Source organism: Mobula birostris, chromosome 22 (genome assembly GCF_030028105.1).
Source record: "Mobula birostris isolate sMobBir1 chromosome 22, sMobBir1.hap1, whole genome shotgun sequence".
NCBI classification, from domain to species: domain Eukaryota; kingdom Metazoa; phylum Chordata; class Chondrichthyes; order Myliobatiformes; family Myliobatidae; genus Mobula; species Mobula birostris.
This window is the reverse complement of record NC_092391.1, coordinates 55035486-55052777: the sequence shown is the minus strand read 5'-3', so window position 1 is coordinate 55052777 and position 17292 is coordinate 55035486. Positions and strand designations below refer to the sequence as shown.

The 17292-nt window shown below is 41.4% G+C and overlaps 1 protein-coding gene across 6 annotated transcripts in view; it reads right to left on the bottom strand.

The window, feature by feature from the left end:
* Positions 1-309: 309 nt before the first annotated feature.
* Positions 310-17292, bottom strand: part of sfswap (splicing factor SWAP) — a 191829-nt gene continuing 174846 nt past the window's right edge. For 4 of the 6 annotated variants that reach the window (XR_011882875.1, XR_011882877.1, XR_011882878.1 and 1 more), the window contains one exon: positions 4802-4880. Coding sequence is in view for 1 of the 6 variants with exons in the window: in XM_072240789.1 (XP_072096890.1) it covers positions 1031-1081; positions 4808-4880 (124 nt within the window). In the remaining 5 variants the exon portion in view is untranslated. Of the gene's footprint in view, positions 1082-4801; positions 4881-6668; positions 9688-17292 lie in introns of those variants that run through there. The other 2 variants (XM_072240789.1, XR_011882876.1) reach the window with 2 other exon arrangements.

Genomic DNA, 17292 nt, shown 5'->3' with positions numbered 1-17292 from the left:
TGCTGCTTGTGTGTGTCTGGGGTTCTAACGTTTTCCTGGCGTTCATTCATTAGGGTTTTCTTTTGTTTTGTGGATGTCTGCAGAGAGTCACAATTTCAGGTTGTGTACTGTATACATTCCCTGACATTAAATGGAGCCATTGAACTGTGTGCAAAATTTGTGAACTCCACTATGATCAGCTGTGTTAGAACAGCTAATCCTAAACATGGCATATCAGTTCAACGGGAACTTTAGAACTACCTTGCCAAGTGATGAAACATTCGCGTATTTTCACTCCACTTTGCCCCACACATCAGTCTTTAACCACCATTTTAAACAAATAAATTATCTTTAATATTTCAATCATGTTTTTTGCGTCTGTAGTTGAAAACGTTACCAGAGCCAATTCCCCTCAATTTTCAGGGCAGGAGATCAAAGTAAATTTATAGATGGTGTTTAAATAAATGCAAAGTTTTCTCAAGATGGTTGATACATAATACGTCATAAGTAATGCGGATACTACGTACTTCCACTGGTCTTCGTAGACTTGCCTGTACAAACTGCTCCAAGTTTAAAACCCCAGACATCTGTCATCCAAGATTTATGCCTTCTGACCTCCCTTAAATGTACAAAGTGGGATGTAACCTCATTGAGAAATCAAATAGTAGAACTCCTTCACAGAAGGACATGCTGAGCTCCTGTCTGGTTCTCACAAGTGACCAGAGGCAGCTAGATCTTAACGCTCAAAGGGCAGCCCTGTGCTTTCAGAGACACAGTGGGCTTCTGACGCCTTAAAGCACATGATCGTTGTGTTCAAGAACAGGAGAGGGGAAACTGCGAAACGGCAACAGAACAGAATAAGATCTTGGTTCAAACTGTACTTATCAAAAGGAGCCGTACAAAAGTTTGTGCCAAAGTGGAAATACTGCCCAAATTGTCTAAATCAATTAGTTCTTTTGCAACGAGGCAGTTGAAACTTTGCGGGAAGCTACTTCGGATCTTTGTGGTGCTGCAGGGCGCACTGATAGCTGTTCCTCCAGGAAAGATCGGTTTATACATCCTTTGAAGCAGCCAGCATTGCTCTCACCTTGGCCATTAGATCCTACACGAAAGAAAACACAATGTAAGAAATGTAGTAGAGTGTATAGCCGTACAACATGTCCCATACTCTTCACACAGAAATAAACACCTCTGAGGTACCGTGGGCATGTAGGAATGCGATTCTGTCATGGTTGATGTATCAACAATGTAATCAAAGTCAATTTATTATTAAAGTATGTACAGTGGATTCGGGTTAGTTGGGCCATTAGTCAGGGCAGCTGCTTATTGGCGTCAAATTTTAAAGAACCAAACCAACTTAAGAAAAATAGCTGGGATCCCCTTCATTTATTTAGGACACCACGCCACTTAATTGGGGCAGGAGTCTATTGCTGAAGAGTTTCTAGCTATCGCCACTCTCCTTTAGACACTATACCATGCTTAGACCTAACAGTTTTTAAGCAGCATCAATTGTGTGTGTTTGGGTTCAAAAAGCGAGATTTTTGTCCTGATAATTGGTGACAAATAAGCAGTAAGAAAATTTGGAATTGTTTTGCTCACCGAAGTTTCAAGCATTCAGGCCTGGAGATGCCAGAAATGGCCTGGAGTGAAAATGAAACAATTTCACGACTTCAACAAGTTAGGAATTACAAAGATATGGGCAATCATCTTGAATGTTACAAGGAAAATGAAGATTTGGAGGATGCAATCATCTAAAACATTGTATGAAGGCAGTCCATTATCTACACTAGGTGTCTGCACTGATTTTGCTCATTTACAGGCAATCAAAAGAACGTGGCAGATAAATTTCTGCGTCGATAACTATTAGGAACTAATACACAGTTTTATAGTACTGTGGAGGTATTGATAGTGTTCTAATTTGTTCTGTATTTCATTTAAATACATAATTTGTCACTCACTTAAAAAGTAGGTTTTCTTTTTTTTATATACCTTTTAACTATTTCCATGAAAATTTGACCAATTGAGACAGCCGCTTAAATGGGCCAAACTGTACTGATCCCGCTGTGTCCCAATTAACTGGAATCCGTTGTGTATGTTACCATATACTACCTTAAGATTAATTTTCTTGCAGGTATTCATGGGGAAGTAAAAAAATACAATAGAATTTCTGAAAAACTATACACATAAAGGTATAGATAAATGTTCAAAAGACATAGATAATAACAGAACATAGATAAATGTTCAAAAGACGAGAAATTGTGCAAATTTAAAAAATAAATAAATCAATCGAAGATGCGAGTCATACAGCACAGAAACAGGCCCTTCGGCCCATATAGTCTGTGCCAAACCACTTACACAGCCTACTCCCACTGACCGGCACAAGGACCTTAGCCCTCCATGCCCCTCCCATCTACATATCTATCCAAACCTCATGGAAACATTAAAATTGAGCTCCCATGCACCACTTGTGCTGGCATTCCATACTTTCACCACCCTCTGAGTGAAGAAGTTTCCCCTCATGTTCCCCTTAAACTTTTTACCTTTTACCTTAACTCATGACCTCTAGCTGCAGTTCCTCCCAACCGCAGTGAAAAAAGCCTGCTTGCATTTACTCTTTCTATACCCCAACTCATGAGGGGCAAGTTTATTTTTACTCAGAGAGGTGGCTGCCTGGAATGCACTGCCTGGGGTGGTGGTAGAGGCAGAAACATTAGACACTTGTAAGAGATGTTTAGATAGACACATGAATGTGAGGAAAATGGAAGGATATGGACATTGTAAAGGCAGAAGAAATTACTTTAGTTAGCCATTTCATTTCTAATTTAATTGGTTTGGCACAACATTGTGTTCCTGTGCTGTACTGGTCTATGTTCTATGTTAATACTGAGAACATGAGTTGCAGAGTTGTTAAAACTGAACCTGTTGGTTGAAGCCCATAAATAATATGCTTCAAAGTTCCTTCTGTATATTTCTCTTCCTTTTAGTGTCTTGCGTAGCTGGATCCTGGACTTTCTATCAGATCACTGGCAGGTGGTAAAAGTGGGCTCCCTCACCTCTGCCTCTCTGCCCCTCAGGGCTGTGTACTAAGCCCCCGCCTTTATTCTCTGTATACCCATGACTGTGTTGCCACCCACAGCCTCAATCTGCTAATTAAATTTGCTGATGTCACTACACTGATTGGCCTAATCTCAAGTAATAATGAGGCAGCCTACAGAGAAGAAGTCATCACCCTGTCACAGTGGTGTCAAGAAAACAACCTCTCCCTCATTCGCAAAAAAAAGGAGCTGGTTGTGGACTACTGGAGGAATGGAGACAGGCTAATCCCTATTGACATCAATGGATCTGGGGCTGAGAGGGTGAACAGCTTTAAGTTCCTCGGCATAAACATCACTGAGGATTTGACATGGTCGGTACATACCGACTGCGTGGTGAAAAAGGCACAACAACGTCCCTTTCACCTCAGATGGTTAAGGAGGTCTGATCTGGGCCCCCAAATTCTAAGAACTTTCTATAGGGGCACAATCGAGAGCAGCCTGACTGACTGCATCACTGCCTGGTACGGGAACTGTACTTCCTTCAATCTCAGGACTCTGCAGAGAGTGGTGTGGACAGCCCAGCGCATCTGTAGATGTGAACTTCCTACTATTCAGGACACTAACAAAGATAGGTGTGTAAAAAGGGCCCGAAGGATCATTGGAGACCCGAGTCACCCCAGCTACAAATTGTTCCAGCTGCTACCATCTAGGAAACCGTACTATAGCATAAAAGCCAGGACCAACAGACCCCAGAACAGCTTCTTCCACCAGGCCATCAGGCTGCTTAATTCATGCTGATGCAACTTATTTCTATGTCATGTTGACTATCCTGTTGTACATAATATTTATTATAAATCACTATAATTGCACATTTAGATGGAGATGTAATGTAAAGTTTTTTACTCATGTATATGAAAAATGTAAGTAATAGTCAATTTAATTCAAAAGCATCAGAAAAGTTTCTGAAGTACTTTCCCTACAATCTACTTATCACCTATAACCTTCAGACTTTAACCTTGCTGATATAAAGAAGAACAAAATAATTATTATTCTGGATCCAATGCAGCACAAAAGAAAATCAGTAAGATAAAGGACACAATAATAATTTTAAAAAATACACAATAATTATAAATACTTAAGATAGCTTATATACATAGATTGATTGTATGTTTGTCCATAAAGTGATGCTAGGCACAGGATTATCTGTACATAAGGTGACAGACAGGAAATGATAAAGTAGTGTAGCTGTGGGTGTGGAGGGGTGTGTTAGTAGGTGGAGGTGTCGATCAGCCTTACTGCTTGGGGAAAGTAACTATTTTTGAGTCTGGTGGTCCTGGTGTAAAGACACTGCCCAGGAGAAGGCAATGGCAAACTACTTCTGTAGAATTTTCCAAGAATAATCATGGATATAGACCATGATTGCCCATGTCACACAATGATGATGATAGCCCTGGTGTGGGTGCTATGTAGCCACTTCCTGATGGAAATGGGACAAACACCCCACTTGTCCAGCACCTCTCTGTATACATGTCCTAGATGCAGGTGCTGCTGATGCATTGGGTAGTTCTGACTACCCATTATACAGCCTTCCTGTCCACCGCAGTGCAGTTTCCATACCAAGCACGGATACCACTTGTTATGATGGGCTCTACTGCACACCCGTAGAATGGTGTGAGTATAGATGTGCATACAAGTATAGAGTGGTATTAGAAGTGCAGGGCAGCACCAGGGAGCCTTGTTAGCAACGCCATGGCTTCAAATAAAAGCTAACACTGCTGCTGTGTTATCCATACCTGAGTTATTTTGCTCTGCACTGTTGACAGAAGTTCTGGAGATGCTGTTTCATCTTTTTCCTGTGAGCCACCCCTAAAGATGACACAAGAAAAGAAAAAAATTGATATACTGGTATCCTGCAACTACATCAGCATCACTCATGTGAGGTATGCACAATATATGCATAGCATGAGCCTACCAAAAATATCCTGCCTTGCTGATCAATTACATATAGATTGGCATCCTTTTAATTCCACCTTGTTACTTCTCTTCTAGCTCTAGATTATAAACTGTCGTCTCTGCAACATTCATCCAGTAATATTAAGGAAATAAAAATACAAACTTTACAAGCACAGAGTTGCATAGTGGGTAAAATGTACAACTTCAGGGCACAAATTCCACCATGGACAGTCTCAAGCCCGGCTGCGAAAGGAGGATTGGCCATGGGGCTAGCAACCCCATCCTGTAAAAACCCAGAACTACAAAAACTCCAACAGAAGCTTCAAAGACTTCATCCCTGTGAGAGGAAAGATTTTCAATGGGCTGCACCTTCAACCTCCAAAAGGACCACAACCTTGTTGTGGATAAGAGGCTTGTGTGCCTCAATAACCCAGAGAGGTATGTTGGCTGGAGTCAGGGCTTTATGCTTTGGCTCTTGGTAGGATCACCCAAGCCGAACAGGTAAAAGAGTGGTCCTCCAGGTTCGGGGGTTCAGCTCAGGGCCAACGACCTTGACTGGTCAAACAAAACTGTTAGGGAAACAGCAATGAAGAATCCTTCTACATTTGAGTGTGATGGTATTCCTGAGTCTCCACCCGGGACTTGCATGACTGACAGTAGTAAAAACAGAGCTACTGACACGATGAAGGAAGCCCTGATCATCACCAGAGATGGAGGACTTTCACTGTTGTCCTGAATGCCAGTGGCGTAATGGACAGTAAGTAAGCACCTTGAAAGACTGACCCAGGATGGAGAACTCTGGTGACCTGCTGTCGGCAGCCTATGTCCCAGTGGGCTGATGGGACTTAAGTAAGTAAGTTAAGGGCACAGGTCAACCTCGGTCCAATTGACAGGCTGAGCTTTGTTCTCAGACAGTTACAATGGAGTCTTTGCTGGCCATTTGGTATTCACACTCTTACAATGGAAAACTGTGATAGTGTCAGCAAAGTGAACTTTACATCAACTTTAACCGGCCAGCAAATAAGAGTTGTTTGGCTTGGTTGTATATTTGCAACTCAGACTTCTTGGCTCAGCTAGTTGGCGTGATTAGCTGTTACTGCGCTGTATTTCTACAGAACAAAATAAAATAAATCGAATTGGACAGCTATAATTTGCCTGTTTTGCACAACTAGTTGGTACATTTAATAGCTATGAAAAAGTCTACTGCTTTAAAAATCAGCAACAAATTTTAAAACCACTAAACTAAAACCTTTACAATTAAAGTATTAATTAAACTAAATTTCTAAACTGATAAAGGAGACTATGATGATGACCCTTAAAAATTAGCTGTTTTAAGAGAGAAATGGAAAATAGCTTATAGAATTTGGCCCAACACAGCAAATATGCTACAAGTATGGTGAAAATATGTTAAATTACAGTCCTTACTGATTTTAAAATCACACTGTGAGTCAACTATTACAAAATCTATTCTGTTTCCTGTAATGTGGATTCAGGGCGACATGTAGGTTTAAGAAGGTCAAGCTTGTTTAATTTAAAACGTATGCTTTATTTGATTTTAACCTTTTATTCAAGACTGTTGGAAGGTACAAAAGTTGGCTGCAGAACAACACTGACACCTTCACAGCCTTTTTCCATGCCCCCAACTAACTTCTAGTTCACTATTACTAATCACATCTGTTATCAGGAAAGTTAGTGACGTACCTCTAGCAGGGTCTTCTCCATTCTTCAAATGAAGTTATCCTTCACATACCAGTGAACAAGCCCAGTTGAATGGGGGGGGGGGGGGTAGAGTTTAAATCAAAGCACAGGGACAAGACCCCCTTACAATTGGATACCATGGTCAATCGACCATCCCAGTCTTTACATACAATTTCTGCCCTGGACCATTCCTTAGTTGCTTTCAAAACCAAGGAGCTGGTAGCAATGCAGCTGAAATTAGCTAGGTGATTAATTTTTTTTTAAAAAAAGCACAACAAGCCCATACTCCCAGATTGGCGGGGACAAAGGAGGAAAGGGGCAAGAAATAACTACAGGATAAATAATTAACAAAAAGAGAATTGAGAGGTAGGCTGTCCTATTTATTCAATTCATTATCCTCTGGAAACAAACGAACTTCGACCTAAAATACTCCTTTTAAAGTGAGACCAGTTTCAGTATCGGCAATGCTGCAGTTCCATCTCTGTCTTATCAGTTATAGATCTGTTAGGGGGTCTCCCTTCAGAGAAATTGTTAATCAGAAATGTATCAACCAGAGAAAACTACCCTTAACTTGGGAAGAGAGAATGGAGGAGAATAAAGCTGCAGGATAACATGGAAACCTGTAGAGTACTTCAGAATAATATCAAAGGAAAACTAGTTTCAGAGTTCTGCATTTCCATTCCTCATGCATAAGGAATTCCATCATTCAAAGCACGAGTACAGCAATTTTTCCAGCCTCAGACCAGGGTTCTAGCCACAAACATAGATCTGTGGGGTGGCCTGTTTTCTAATTCTCTTTTCATAAAATGCAAATTAAATGTGTAGTCTCTCAATGAATGGGTGAAAGATGAAAAGAAATTTTCCACTGCAGCTGTTTATGCTGGTATGGAAGCAGCTTTGATTCTGCAGAGTTAAACAGTCCTTAATAATGGGAATATTGTCGGCAGGGGTCACCATTCTCAGCTGAGGGCCATTATAACTTCCCCCACATCAAGAGATGTGCTTTGTGTGTTGCTCTTTTCTAATACGTGTATCATCAACCAAAGGAAGCAGAACTCATCTCTACTTACAGTACTGATCTCCGTCATTGGGAAAATAACATGTAGTTTGGGGAGGGGTTGTTTGAACTGGAGTTAGAATCTTACATCCTAGCTTCTCTTCCTACAAGATGAAGAGGTGAGGGGAGCAAGAATAGTGCTGGATCAAAATAAACTCTTGAAGCTTTCTCCTTTAAAGTGAAGGGAAAGCTTTCAAAGGATTGTGGCTGTTAAGCAGGAGATGTGCAAAAGTCAGTATTAATTATCAAAAGATCCACTTCCGCTTGGGAAAATGGAGTTTATCTCTGGAAGGACTTCCGTAGATATAACTTATTTTGGCAGACAAACACGGTGCTCTTAAGCTAAACAGAGACGGCTAGCTCAATCTGATGGTTCTGGTACCCAGAAGCCCACCAGTGGTACCCAGCATCAGTCAGAAACAACAAGCACCAATTATCCAGCTAACAGTGCCCACGTTTGTGCACTACCTGCACTGAGAAATGATCCACAAATTCACAATGTGAGGTTCAAGTTTAGAATGGAATCATTGTTCCAGCATGAGGACAAGTTTGAGAGAAAACTTAACTTCAGGACCGCAGGTCAAACAGCGCCGTTGTTACTGCCAGTCACTAGCACCATGATACACTGAAACATCTGGAGACTTAACCAAACTGGACCAGTATTATAACAATTCATTGCCACCTTCAAGCTGAGACCTGTTCTTGTTGCCTCAAATACTTAACAGCACACAGTTTTATAAACTGAATACTTCATGGGGTTCATTCTGATCCAGTAACGTTTGGCACTTGAACACAATCAGCAGATGCATGATATCAGATTATTCTCATCCAAAGGGCCTTGTGGGGACAAAGGACACTACATTCTTCCATCTAGTCAAACCCTGGCCTTGCAACGTGGCTCTTGTCTTGCACAGTTGCCTTCCACAACTTTACTGGTATTAGAAATTCTACAAAGGATTTCAGTCACAGTTTAAAAAGTCAGTATAAACTGATAACTACTGTAATTCATCAGACTAATAGTTTTCATCCTAACACTGCAATTCTCCAAAGGTGGCGCTGAGGATCACCTCCAAAACTACCATGGTTGCCCAAGAACATGAAGTTCAAAGCAACGCTCCTACGAATATCTCAACGTGCCAAGAGGAAGGAACAGACCACAAATCCCTTTCCAGAGGACTATCCAGTATGTAACATCTGGAAGAGAAATTCACAAGGTAGGTCTCATTGAGACATGCCAAGTGGGCTGAGCACTTCAAAAGTTGGCCATTCAAATGGAATGTCCATTCGTGATCTTAGATCCTGGTTCTGTCGGGAATGGAATTTACATGGGGGGAAAACCTTCCTGCCAGACTCCGCCTAGGCCTTTAATGCATCGAGGAGGAATTCAGCAGCTAAGGCTTCTCTTTTTCTTAACAAGGCATTCATAATCAAAAGCAGTTTTGGAATTACACACAACAGCTTATGTAAGAGGTTCGCTCACTGAGTCAAACAGCAGGGTTCTCGAACTGATCTTGATGCAAAACCATTAATGCTTTATTTAACCTTAGTTACCTTCCTTGACTCTGTTGATTAAAATTGTCAAAAAGAAACCAGTGCCTGATGATGTTTTGAGAATGCGCTGACACATCCAGCCAGCATGGGAAAGATGAACCCTAATTGTTGAGGTTTAAGAATCGCTTTGGGAGTCCACTGTACCAATGTTAGCTGACAGAAATGGCACAGAGGACTTCTCAAACAAAGCCCTAGACCTGCTTTGTTCCCTAGACCCATCATGGTCAACCCTCTGGGAGTGCTTCTTGAGCTTTTAAGTATGTTTTTCCCACAATGATGAGGGCTCCCTGGGCTCACTCATGGCATGTCTGGTGCTGTACAGGTTGGCACTCCTGAATATCTCTGTGTCGAGGCCTGACATCCAATCTTCTACAGTTTGCTTCCAAGTTCTCATTCTTTCTTTCTAGGTTCTCCCTGAAAAGTGGGCAGTGGGTAGAGGATAATAAATTGAGTCCCAAGAGAAAGAGGAAGGGACAGCAGTCACAGTGGTCAGAAATCAGGAAGGTCCAGTGACACTTGCAGCACATTTTAAATTCCCAAAGGCTCGTCTAAGTCTCCTGCAATAGAACAGGGTGCAGAGGAAAAATCCCAATACTGGTGTATTCTACAGATCTAATATTCCAGGACAATGAGGAACACATGGTCAACTACTGAAACAATGGCACTCCCGTATATAGAGAATAAGGGATAGTTGTGTCACCGGAACATCACAGACATCTTCTGCACCCCTGCCGCACATAGTCCCCACCACATAGATATACGATTGCCATCTTCAAAACAGTACATTTAAAATAAAAATACACAATAAAACCACTCAGTCTCTGTGCAAACTTGGTAATATGTCATGATACCACCAGACTGAATGGTTATCCTTGTAGATTGGATGACACCTTTTCCCCTGTTTTTAGAATAGGGTTACCTTATGTTCTCTGTGCTCAGATACTGACAACTTGTATCTGCTGACAGCATTTTCCTGGTAAGAAGGGGTGAATAAGCTGGCCCTTTCGTACATCTAGACTGAAAGTCATAACTATTTTACCATATAGAATACTTATCTCCAAACATACATGCAGGAGAGCTAGCAAGTGAAAATACAGTGGATTCCGGTTAATTGGGCCATTGGTTAGTCAGGGAAGCCGCTTATTTGGGACAACTCTTAAAGACCAAAAACAAATCGAGAAAATAATGAGGATCCCATTCGTTTATTTGGAACACAGTGCCTCTTAAATGCAGCAGGAAACTGCTGCCAAACAGTTTCTAACTAGTGTCAGTCATGTGCACTTGCATGGCTTAGAATGAATAGTTTTTAAACACATGTTTTTGTTCAAAAAGCAGCAATTTTTGTCACTGATAGTTGGTGAGAAATAGGCAGCAAGACAATCCAGAACTGTTTTGCTCATGAATTTCAAGTATTCAAGCTTGGAGACGCCAGAAATGGCTGTGAGTGAAAATGAAAGCATTTCACTACTTCAACAAGTTAGAAACTATGAAGAATGTGAAGATATCAACAATCACCTTAAATGTTACAATGAAAATGAAGATTTGGAGGATGCAATTGTCAAAATCTTTGTATGAACGCAGTCCAATTTTCCATACTAGGTGTCTGTGCTGATTTTGTTCATTTACAGCCAAAAGAACGCAATGCAGATGAATTTCTCCATCGTTAAGTATTAGGAACTAACATGCAGTCTTAATTTGTTCTGTATTTTGTTTAAATACATAATTTGTTACTCAGTTTGGCTTTTTTATACCTTTTTAACTACTTCCATGAAACCTCAGTTAAATGGGTGAAAATGTACTTGTCCTGAAGTGGCCCAATTAACCAGAATCCACTGTATATCAAAGAGTGGGCATCTCAAAGTGAACTGAGGCAACAGGTTGCACCCATTCCCAACATAACTATACTGGGTAAATGTACAGTCATGGGTACGACTGCAACAGCGGTATGAATACATAAGGGACAAACAGAAACTTACTTATTGAGCAGCTGCCCTGAGGTTTGCTGAGAGTACAGCCAGAGGTCATGGGTTAAGGGTGAAAGGTGAAATGCTTAAGAGGATCCTGAGCAGGGACTTCTTCACTGAGAGGGTGGTGAGAGTGTAGATGCCAGTGCAAATTCGTTTTCAACATTTAAGAGAAATTTTGATAGGTACATGGATGGGGAGATATAGAGGGCTATCATCCCGGTGCAGGTCAATGGGACTAGGCAGATCATACATGAGATAGGACGAAGGGCTTTTTTCTGTGCTGTAGTGTTCTATGACTCTATGCTTATCAGTTTATCCTTTTCAATGAAAATTCTACAAAATTCTTGTACATTTACCAGTACAAGTTATTTTAATCACTCTCCAGTGTTAAGAAAGTTGGTAAACACTTTCAGCATTAAATTAGACGCCATTAAATGTTCGTACTTCAGTTCAGTTTGAGTTGTGACAGCTTGTCAGTGATCTTGTAAGGATTCACCGTAAAGCTGTTTACCACTGGGATAATATTTAAACATGTGGAAAGCAAAAGAGTCTGATGTTTAACATTGGTTGGTGGCAAGCTAGGCACCGTAAAAAATAAATGTTTCTACCAGGATTGATGCTGGATTAGCTGATATTTTCCTGCAACACATGAAGCAAGGCAGCTTCAGAAAGTAACAGGTAGTTGCCTGCCGCTGGGAGGAATAAAGGAAGCATAAAGCAGCAGAATGCTGTCCTGTTGACAATGTACCATACAGGAGCCATTTGGTGATATGGTATTGTTATACTCTCAACACACAAACCGAACAAACAATAGAAGTAATGAATACAGATAAACCAACTGAAATGTGTGACACCAGGCGACAACAAACAGGATTAGATTTATACCTGGAAGAAACTGGGTTCCAGCTTTATGAAACACCTCCATTCAGTACACAAGGAAACCCCTAACTGCCAATGTCTCTCACCATATTTCTAAAAAGTTCAATATTCAAAGTACATTTATTTTCAAAATATGTATACTTTGTAGAACCTTTAGACTCCTTAAGACCATAAGACATTGGAGATGAATTAGGCCACTTGGCCCATCCAGTTTGCTCCACCATTTCATCATGGCTGATCCAGTTCCCTCTCAGCCCCAATCTCCTGCCTTCTCCCCATATCCCTTCATGCCCCTGACTAATCAAGAATCTATCACCCTCTGCCTTAAATACACCAGTGACTTGGTCTCCACTGTCGCCTGTGGCAATGAATTCCACATACTCATCATTCTCTGGTCTGAGACTCCCCCACCACAAGAAACATAAAAACATAAGAAATAGGAGCAGGAGTAGGCCATCCAGCCCATCAAGCCTGCCCTGCCATTCAATACGATCATGGTTGATCTGTCCGTAAACTCAGCTCCATCTACCTGCCTTTTCCCCATAACCCTTAATTCCCCTACTATGTAATAATCTATCTAACTGTATCTTAAGTAGTGAAGAAGCCTCAACTGCTTCCCTGGGCAGAGAATTTCACAGATTTACCACTCTCTGGGAAAAACAGTTTCTCCTCATCTCCGTCCTAAATCTTCTCCCCTGAATCTTGAGGCAATGTCCCCTAGTTCTAGTCTCACCTACCAATGGAAACAATTTTCCTACTTCTATCTTATCTATCCCTTTCAAAATTTTGTATGATTCTATAAGATCCCCACTCATTCTTCTGAATTCCAGAGAGTATAGTCCCAGGCGACTCAATCTCCCCTCATAGGTTAACCCCTTCATCTCTGGAATCAACCTGGTGAACCTCCTCTGCACTGCCTCCAAAGCGAGTATATCCTTCCTCAAGTATGGAGGCCAGAACGCACACAGTACTCCAGATGCGGCCTCACCAGTACCTTGTATAGTTGCAGCATGACCTCCCTGCTCTTGAATTCCCTTGAGCGATAAAGGCCAACATTCAGTTTGCCTTCTTAATAACCTGTTGTACCTGCAAGCCAACTTTTTGCCATTCATGCACAAGTACTCCCAGGTCCCTCTGCACAACAGCATGCTACAATCTTTCACCATTTAAATAATAATCTGCTCTTCTATTATTCCTTCCAAAGTGGATGATCTCGCATTTACCAATGATGTATTCCATCTTCAGACCTTGGCCCACTCACTTAACCTATCTATATCCCTCTGCAGACTCTCCACATCCTCTGTACAATTTGCTTGTCCACTCAGTTTAATGTCATCAGCAAATTTTGCTACGCTACACTCAGTCCCCTCTTCCAAATCATCAATGTAAATGGTAAACACCTGCGGGCCCAGCACCGACCCCCGCGGCACCCCATTCATCACCAACACGTCTACTATAACCATCTAGAAACATCTATAGAAACATCTCTCCAACTCCTCTCCTTAAAGGCAGCCACAAACCAAAGAAACCCAATGGAACCCACTAAAAAAGACTGTTAAACACCCGATCTGCAGAGAGAGAGAGAGAGAGAGAGAGAGAGAGAGAAATCAAATCATGTGAACAATGTGCACAAATAATATTTTACCAAAGCGAGTCCACAGCCAGTTAGTTGAGAAGCCCATTAGTATTCCTATTCTATACCATTCCATTCTCACTGTGACATCCATCCTGAACCATCCACACTCTTCTACTGCAACTCAGTTCAAGCTTGAGGGACCGTACCTGATATCCTAGAATGACTGGAAGTACAGCCACTAATTTCCCTCCTGGCACTTATCCCTGCAACCAGCAGAAATGCTACACCTGCCCATTCACCACCTTCCTCATCTCCATTCAGGGCCCCAACAGTCCTTCCAAGTGAGGCATCACTTCACCTGCAAATCTGTTGGAGTTCCCTATGGTATCCAGTGCTCCTGATACAGCCTCCTTTACATCGGTGAGACCCATCGTAAATTGGGGGACCGCTTCATCTGCAAAAGCTGTAATTTCTCAGTGGCCAAACATGTTAATTCCAATTCTCATTCTGATCGGTCCATGGCCTTCTCTTCTTCCGCAATAAGATCCCTTCAAGGGTTGGAGAAGCAATACCTCATGTTCTGTCGAGGTAGCCTCCAACTTAATGGCATGAGCACTGATTTCTCCAACTTCCAGTAATTTTATTCCTCTGCCCTTTCCCTCTTCTACATTTCCCCAGTCTGGCCTCTTAGCTCATTGCCTATCATCTCCCCCTGGTGCCTATCCTCCTCCCTTTTTTCCCATAGTCCTCATGGTCTGATAGGAGAGGAGAATCTCATTTCTTATCAGATTCCTTCTTCTCCTGCCCTTTGACTTTTCCACCTATCACCCCTCTTCATCCATCTGGCTTCACCTATTACTTTCTAGCTTGTCCTTCTTCCCCCTTCCCATTTTCTTACTTTAGCATCTTCCCTCTTCCTTTTCTGTTCTGATGAGGGGTCTTGGGCCTGAAATGGTGACTGTTGATTCATTTCCATACATGCTGCCTGACCTGCTGAGTTCCATAATAGAGCTGTGTGTGTGTGTGTGTGTGTGTGTGTTGCTCTGGAACTACAGCCAAATGGCTCCTCAGTGACTTCAATAACTTCAGACCATAAGATAGAGGAGCAGAATTAGGTCATTCAGCCTATTGAGCCTGCTCCACCATTTCATCATGGCTGATCTATTTCCCTTTCAACCCTGATCTCCCGTCTTTTCCCTATATTCCTTCATGCTCTAATTAATCACAAGACTCTATCAATCTCTGCCTTAAATATGCCCAATGACTTGGCCTTCACAGCCTCCTGTGGCAACAAATAGCAGATTCACCAACCCCGGCTAAAGAAATTCCCCTCATCTCTGTTCTAAATGGACGTCCCTCTATTTGGAAGCTGTCCCCTCTGGTCTAAGGTTCTCCCACTATAGGAAGCATCCTCTCCACATCTACTCTATTAATGCCTTTGAACGTACGATAGGTTTCATGACCATACACTTTCTAAAACTGCCACAGTCCTTCTGTAGCTTCTCTGTTTCCTCAACAGTACCTGCCCCTCCACCTACTTTCATATAATCCACAAACATGGCCACAAAGCCATCAATTCCAGCTTTCTGCTACATTTCACATTACGGCAGAGGTCTTTTCTTTCTTGTTCTCCCGGTTGTGACTCTCTAGTGTACCTCAAATTCACGAACCCCCCTTAAAGTACACTTTAACTCCTTTCATAATTTCAACCCTTCCGGCTTCCACCTTACCCAGACTTGCTCTCTCCTTCCCTCCCTGCATCTTAAAATCTGATATTCCTCAGTTCTGGCGAAAAGCCAACAATTCCATTTCCCCACCTCATCAGATGTTGGCCGACCAGCAGGTTATTTCTAGCATTTCCTCTTTTTATTTAGATTTCCATACCAGCAGTGCTTTGCTTTTCGACTAGAAACTTAAGTAATTATTTTATGAAATTCCCTAATGATCTAGTTTGGATTTTGTCTATGAATTGAATTAAAGATTTACAATCCATCAAATAAATACCTTAAGGAAATATGTACTAGTTAAATGACACTATAGATTCAAAGTGCATTTATTATCAAAGAATGTATAAATTATACAATCTTGAGATTTGTTTGCTTACAGGTAACCACAAAGCAAGACACCCGAAAGAACCCAATTAAAAAAAAATTATAAGACCAGCACCCTATGTGCAAGAGAAAGGAAAAGAAACACAAATCATGCAAATAATTGAAGTAAACAACAACATTCCAAACCAAAATGTGTCCTCAGATCCGAACCCCGGAAACAGCAATGAAAAATCCCTCTATATTTGAGTGTGATGGTATTCTTGAGTCTCCACCCAGGACTTGCATGACCGATGACAGTGAAAATGCAGAGGAAGCTACTGACATGATGAAGGAAGCCATGAACACCGCCATTGAGGGAGGACCTTCATTATTGCCCTGAACACCAGCAGTGCAATGGGTGAAACAAGAAGAACCTAATAGTATTAACTGCCATCTCCAGGCCATTACCAGCCTCAGACTGTTGCTTTTAAGTAAACAACATACTAAGGCTAAAAATGCTGCTCTAAATCACCATGTTATGATGAGAGCAAAGCACCAGTCTTGCCTTAGTGACAGCAAACTGGGCAGACTGCACAGAGAAATAAAGGTTCTCATGAGCATAATTAAACATAGCATAATTACATTTCTCTTGATCTTGGTTAATCCAGTACTACAAAAATCAATTCCAAGACCAATCGAATGCCTTAAACATGTTTTTAAAAATCTTGAAATTAACTTGAAAAATAAAATGTACAAATGTATCAGAATCAGATTTAATATCACTGGCATATTTCATAAAATATGTTGCTTTGCAGCAGCAGTATATTGCAATACATAATATAAAAAATTACAAGTTACAATAAGATATATATTGTTTATACACAGTACTGTGTAAAAGTCTTAGGTGTGTGTATGTATGTATGTATATATATATAGCTAGGGTGCCTCATCAGACTTGTCAATGTGGAGCAGACAGTGAATTTGTAAATCTGGCAGTAACAAAGGATGCTGGTAACGGTGAGGGTGGAGTACCAGGGGAGAGGTGTGGGACAGGTGGCAGAGAAGGAGTGCCAGCAGCAGGGGTCGGGGGGTGGGGAGGGTGTGGGTGCAGACAAACCCAACCATGAGACACCAGGCAAGGTCATTTGATTCCAAACAACTGGTTTACTGATCATTACAGAATGTCTCTCTGGCACTTCCTGTTCCCTCCCCTCTCCCTTCCCCTTTTCCCAATCATGATTCCCCTCTCCCTGCCCCCTCCTACTCTAAATTTAGAAGCAATTATATAAAATGCCGTACAAAAGTGCTAGGAACTTATACAAGACTTTTGCACAATACTGTATATTAAGTCTCTCCAGTTACCAAACAGCAATTAACACTACTGAGCTAATACAAATCCAAGTACTCTTATTTCCGTTTCCCAACCCTTTTCCTATTTTAACCAGTACTGTGTGTGTTTGTGTTTGTATGGGTGTGTGAGTGTGTATAGTTTATACACTGCCTATAAAAGCACTCATCCCTTAGAAGTTTTCATGTTTTATTATTTTACAATATTGAATCACAGTGG